At 41.3% G+C, this 6517-nt stretch overlaps 1 protein-coding gene across 1 annotated transcript; it reads right to left on the bottom strand.

The window, feature by feature from the left end:
• Positions 1-242: 242 nt before the first annotated feature.
• LOC141041068 (uncharacterized) lies at positions 243-1772 on the bottom strand. Its single transcript, XM_073507179.1, has 3 exons — positions 1749-1772; positions 342-1644; positions 243-298 (listed from the first exon to the last, which is right to left on the bottom strand). The coding sequence occupies exons 1-3, from the start codon at positions 1770-1772 to the stop codon at positions 243-245; spliced, it is 1383 nt and encodes a 460-aa protein (XP_073363280.1).
• Between the last annotated feature and the right edge of the window lie 4745 nt (positions 1773-6517).

Below are 6517 nucleotides of genomic sequence, written 5' to 3'. Positions count from 1 at the left end.
GCTAGGGTCATAGGGAAAAGATATACGTGGTTACCGAATGTTGTTCGAAGTCCCGGATGAGATCCCGGACGTCACGAGGAGTTCCGGAATGGTCCGGAGGTAAAGATACCCTAAGATACCACATCTTTTGCACTTACGCTGTTTTTTTACACGACCCTCTTCACCAGCTCTTATCCTGTTTTTCCTTGGTCTTCCTGGTGGTCTAGTCAGTACAGGAGAATGGAGTTTGAACCCTGGGTCTACTATGTTCCATTGGTCTTTTCCCAAGAGTGCAGGCACATTTTCAGCATAAGCAACCCTAAATTTGGCAACAGAGAAATATTCAGAGCAATACTGATCACCTTCACCATCTTCACCTCCAATAATAGTCATGAGATGCAGGGCATGTATGCACGGCTTCCCGCGGATCTGCCATTGCCTACAGCTGCATTCATTGGTTGCAAGGTTCACTGGATATCTCCATTCCCTATTTTTACTGTCAGTGTATGTCACCTCAGCCTCGTATGTCAACGATCGAATGCATTTCATTCTTAGTCCTCTTGCCTTGGCATGCAATGCCTTAATCAGAGATGGGAGCATAAGATGGCCAACATATTGTGTTTCTGCAATTCTTTTACGAAGAGCCATCTTTACCATGATCATCTGCCTGATCTTATCAAATGCTTGCCACAACAAAAGCCCTTTCACTGACTTGAACTTTGCACTGAAACACTCAACGAGCTTATTGGTCACATAGTCTACTTTGCAGATTTCATTGAATTTGCTTCTTGACCACAGCTTTCCATGATGTTCATCCATGTACTCCTTCACCAAAGGATTATGAGCATACAACACTCTCAAATGGTGCTCATGCTTCCTCAAGCTGCATGTGTATGATGCTGGCCATAGATTCTCATCATAAACTTTGCCTTTGAATTTCTTTTTAAAATTCTGCGCTAGGTGTCGCATACATTCCCTATGTTCCACTCCAGGGAATACAATTTCTACTGCAGTTTCTAAACCCTTGCAAGCATCTGTGTGTATAACTAAACCTGAGGGTGCACCTATAATGTTGCGCAACTGCTGCAGAAACCAAATCCAACTCTCCTCACTCTCTACCTCCAACACACCAAATGCATCTGGGAATAGGCAGTTGTGTCCATCAACTGCAGAAGCTGCTGCTAGCTGGCCTCTCCATCTTCCATTCAAAGCAGTCACATCAACAGCCAAATAGGGCCTACAACCATTCAGAAACCCCTGCCAGCAAGCCTTGAAACAAACAAAAGCCCTCCTGAAGCACTCCTTCTCTATTGCCTTCCCTTTTAATTTGTACTTAACTGTATGCTTGTCAATCTCTACAATACTCCCTGGACTAGCCGTCTCCACTTCAGCTTTGAAGGTGTAAAGCAACTGAAAACTCTCATTCCATGGACCATTAATCCTATCAAGAGCCCTTTCCTTAGCATAGAAAATCTTCATGTATTGTACATTAATCTTGTACTTCTCAAATAGCTTCCCATGGAGTGCTGTTGGACCAATTGTTGGTGTTTCCCTCACCCAATCCAAGATTGTATCTACCACCCACCTAGTCTTTGCAAGCTTAGATTTTTCCTTTCCCCCTCCCCCTCCAGGTGGGCAAGTGTGCCCGTGTGGGTTGCTTTTTATCTAAAACAAAATGAAAAATGATGTCAAGTACAATTAAGAAGCAGTACACATGATCTGAATATAGAATGGATAAATAATCTGATAATAATATTCAGTTGTAATACCTGAATCAATTTGCTCTTTCGCATAGTGGATGCATGCAACCTCCACCTACACTTATCATAAGGGCAATGAACAGTGAATCTTCCTGGCTCACTCCTATCAACCTCATAAGAGTTTTCAGTGTGAATGCAATATGTAGTCACTGCATTACGACAGTCCACCATCGATTCGAATACGGTTCCTGGAGTAAGGTCAGGATTCTCCCTGTTCCACTCAATTGTTGGCATGTCCTCACCATCATATTCTTCTAAAACTAAGGAGTCGATGTTCTCCTCCCTCTCTTCATCATTAGTGTAATCAAATCTAGCATGGCTGCTAGGCTCCTCTGCATATTGATCTTCCACTGCCTATTGACTGACTCTATCTACCAGTTCAGGGAATAGAATCTCATCCTCATCATCATGTCGAGGCACTTCCTCGTCAGGCTCTGCATCTACTTCTACATCAGGTGCAGAAGGGAGAGGAGAAGTGGCAAAATTAGAGGCAGCCGACATGTTGTGGCTTTCAGAACCACTAGGTTTACTTGGTCTCGACCTACAAGGAGTGCGAGGAAGCTCGCTATTAGCAGAGACAGATGATGTCTGAACACCCTTCGGGATACGTTGTTTGCGTGCCTGAAGCACACCGATATGGATTTTACCGAAACAGCTGTCAGCATTCAAACTAAATAGCAATCCCAGATGCTCATCACAAGTTAATGGGAGAAATCTCTGCTCGATACTGTCGAAATATCTCAGTTCAACAGCATCGACAGGGCTCCACAGATACTCACAACAGAGTGCCTCGCGGAAATCTCTGAACGAACACTGGTTTCTACCACTTTAGGATAGAAAAATCCAGAAATCACACACGATTTAGTTCCACGCAGCTCAGCTCGCTAGTTTCCATTCTAACCACCAGCCGAAAAGCAAGTGCAGGATCAACCCTATTCGATTGAAATAAGATAAAGGGCGCAGTTAGGCTGAAAAATTTCAGATAAATTGCGCTGATTCACGCCAACGGTGGTCAAATACAGCCTAATTTACGGATCTCCTAATCAATTTGAGAGGAAAACGATGCTTACCCAGGTGGAATCCATGAATTATCAGCCTCTGATTCGACCCAATCATCTCCACGGTCGAAGGGCCGGACGGGGTGTGATAACCCACAAGTTTAGGGGATCGCAACAGTTTTCGAGGGTAGAGTATTCAACCCAAATTTATTGATTCGACACAAGGGGAGCCAAAGAATATTCTCAAGTATTAGCAGTTGAGTTGTCAATTCAACCACACCTGGATAACTTAATATGTGCAGCAAATTATTTAGTAGCAAAGTAGTATGGAAGTAACGGTAAAGATAGCAAAAGTAATATTTTTGGGTTTTGTAGTGATTGTAACAGTAGCAACGAAAAAGTAAATAAGCAAAGAACAATATGTGAAAAGCTCGTAGGCATTGGATCGGTGATGGAGAATTATGCCGGATGTGGTTCATCATGTAACAGTGATACGTCTCCAACGTATCTATAATTTTTGATTGCTCCATGCTATATTATCTTCTGTTTTGGACATTATTGGGCTTTATTATTCACTTTTATATTATTTTTGGGACTAACCTATTAACCGGAGGCCCAGCCCAGAATTGCTGCTTTTTTGCCTATTTCAGAGTTTCGCAGAAAAAGAATATCAAACGGAGTCCAAACGGAATGAAACCTTCGGGAACGTGATTTTTGGAACGAACATGATCCAGGAGACTTGGACCCTAAGTCAAGGAAGCTTCGAGGAAGCCACGAGGTAGGGGGCGCGCCTACCCCCCCAGGCGCGCCCTCCACCCTCGTGGCCCCCCTGTTGCTCCACCGACGTACTCCTTCCTCCTATATATACCTACGTACCCCCAAACAATCAGATACAGAGCCAAAAACCTAATTCCACCGCCGCAACCTTCTGTACCCATGAGATCCCATCTTGGGGCCTGTTCCGGAGCTCCGCCGGAGGGGGCATCAATCACGGAGGGCTTCTACATCAACATCATAGCCTCTCCGATGAAGTGTGAGTAGTTTACCTCAGACCTTCGGGTCCATAGTTATTAGCTAGATGGCTTCTTCTCTCTTTTTGGATCTCAATACAATGTTCTCCCCCTCTCTCGTGGAGATCTATTCGATGTAATCTTATTTTGTGGTGTGTTAGTTGAGACCGATGAATTGTGGGTTTATGATCAAGTTTATCTATGAACAATATTTGAATCTTCTGAATTCTTTTATGTATGAATGGTTATCTTTGCAAGTCTCTTCGAATTATCAGTTTGGTTTGGCCTACTAGATTGATCTTTCTTGCAATGGGAGAAGTGCTTAGCTTTGGGTTCAATCTTGCGGTGTCCTTTCCCAGTGACAGTAGGGGTAGCAAGGCACGTATTGTATTGTTGCCATCGAGGATAACAAGATGGTTTTTTTAATCATATTGCATGAATTTACCCCTCTACATCATGTCATGTTGCTTAAGGCGTTACTCTGTTCTTATGAACTTAATACTCTAGATGCATGCTGGATAGCGGTCGATGTGTGGAGTAATAGTAGTAGAGGCAGGCAGGAGTCGGTCTACTTGTCTCGGACGTGATGCCTATATACATGATCATACCTAGATATTCTCATAACTATGCTCAGTTCTGTCAATTGCTCAACAGTAATTTGTTCACCCACCGTAAAATACTTATGCTCTTGAGAGAAGCCACTAGTGAAACCTATGGCCCCCGGGTCTATCTTCATCATATTAATCTTCCAACACTTAGTTATTTCCTTTGCTTTTTACTTTGCTTTTATTTTACTTTGCATCTTTATCATAAAAATACCAAAAATATTATCCTATCATATCTATCAGATCTCACTCTCGTAAGTGACCCTGTAGGGATTGACAACCCCTTACCGCGTTGGTTGTGAGGATTTATTTGTTTTGTGTAGGTGCGAGGGACTCGCGCGTAGCCTCCTACTGGATTGATACCTTGGTTCTCAAAAACTGAGGGAAATACTTACGCTACTTTGCTGCATCACCCTTTCCTCTTCAAGGAAAACCAACGCAGTGCTCAAGAGGTAGCAAGAAGGGTTTCTGGCGCCGTTGCCGGGGAGGTCTACGCAAAAGTCAACATACCAAGTACCCATCACAAACCCTTATCTCCCGCATTACACTATTTGCCATTTGCCTCTCGTTTTCCTCTCCCCCACTTCACCCTTGCCGTTTTATTCGCCATCTCTTTTTTCGTTCGCCTTTTTTCCGTTTGCTTTCGTTATGGCTAGTCCTTTATCTTCTCCGTTGTCTCCCGAAAATGAAATTCTCAATTTTAAACAAATGGAGGGAGAAAATTTGAAAGACGCTTGGTATAGAATTTGCAATGCTCAAAATAGATCTACTAGGAAGCAATCTACTTCTGTTCTTCTCCGCAATTTTTATGTAGGCGCTAATCCTTGGTATAGATATATTCTTGATACCATTACCGAAGGGAATTTCTTGGGTAGCCATACTTTTGACTCTTATAATGCTCTGATAGATTTATTTGGCTCTCCACCTCTTTTGGTTAATGGAACTATGTTAGCTTTGGAGCATGTAATGCAAAGACTTGAAATTATTGAAAATAAAGTTGCTACCGTAGAGTTAATTGAAAATCTTGATAAAAATATCCACAACCAAATTACCCAATATGGATCTAAGGTAGGAGTCACTTTGAAAAATATTAAGGAGAAGGAACCCATAGTTAATGAAAGAATAAATCAAGATTCCACTAGAATCGATAAACTTGAGGGTATCATTACCAACTTGGGAACCGCTTTTTCTTCCGTAAAGAGTACTCCAAGTCCTCCGACTAAAATTGCCAAGCTTACGTATGTTCCTAAAAATAAGGGTGAATCCTCTAGTAAGGAAACTGCGGATCTTAAATCTATAAGTATTCACCCCAATCTTTTTGCTATCATTAAGGAACCATTTGCTACAAATGATTTTTTCGATCTTGTTCCTAAAAGTTTGATAATTACTAAAAAGAAAGAAATTTCTAAGGATGATAGATGTCTCATTGAAAAATTGCCTACCAACGATGGCAATACCTAGATCTATCCTTGCTTTTATGCCTAGCTAGGGCGCGTTAAACGATAGCGCTTGTTGGGAGGCAACCCAATTTTATTTTTAGTTTTTTGCTTTTTGCTTCTGTTTAGGAATAAATATTTGTTCTAGCCTCCGGTTATATGTGTTTTTATGTTTTAATTAGTGTTTGTGCCAAGTTAAACCTATAGGATCTTCTTGGATGATAGTTATTTGATCTTGCAGAAATTTCCAGAAACTTTCTGTTCATGAAAATAATTGTTAAAAATCACCAGAACGTGATAAAATATTGATTCCAATTGATGATGATCAATAAACAAATTTTCTAGGTCGTCCTATTTTGTCTGATTTTTTGGAGTTCCAGAAGTTTGTGTTAGTTACAGATTACTACAGACTGTTCTGTTTTTGACAGATTCTGTTTTTCGTGTGTTGTTTGCTTATTTAGATGAATCTATGGCTAGTAAAATAGTTTATAAACCATAGAGAAGTTGTAATACAGTAGGTTTAACACCAATATAAATAAAGAATGAGTTCATTACAGTACCTTGAAGTGGTCTTTTGTTTTCTTTCGCTAACGGAGCTCACAAGATTTTCTGTTAAGTTTTGTGTTGTGAAGTTTTCATGTTTTGGGTGAAAGATTTGATGGATTATGGAACAAGGAGTGGCAAGAGCCTAAGCTTGGGGATGCCCATGGCACCCCCAAGATAATCTAA

Source organism: Aegilops tauschii, chromosome 2 (genome assembly GCF_002575655.3).
Source record: "Aegilops tauschii subsp. strangulata cultivar AL8/78 chromosome 2, Aet v6.0, whole genome shotgun sequence".
Taxonomy (NCBI): Eukaryota; Viridiplantae; Streptophyta; class Magnoliopsida; order Poales; family Poaceae; genus Aegilops; species Aegilops tauschii.
Note: the sequence above shows the minus strand (reverse complement) of the source record. Positions and strands in the feature narration are given on the sequence as shown.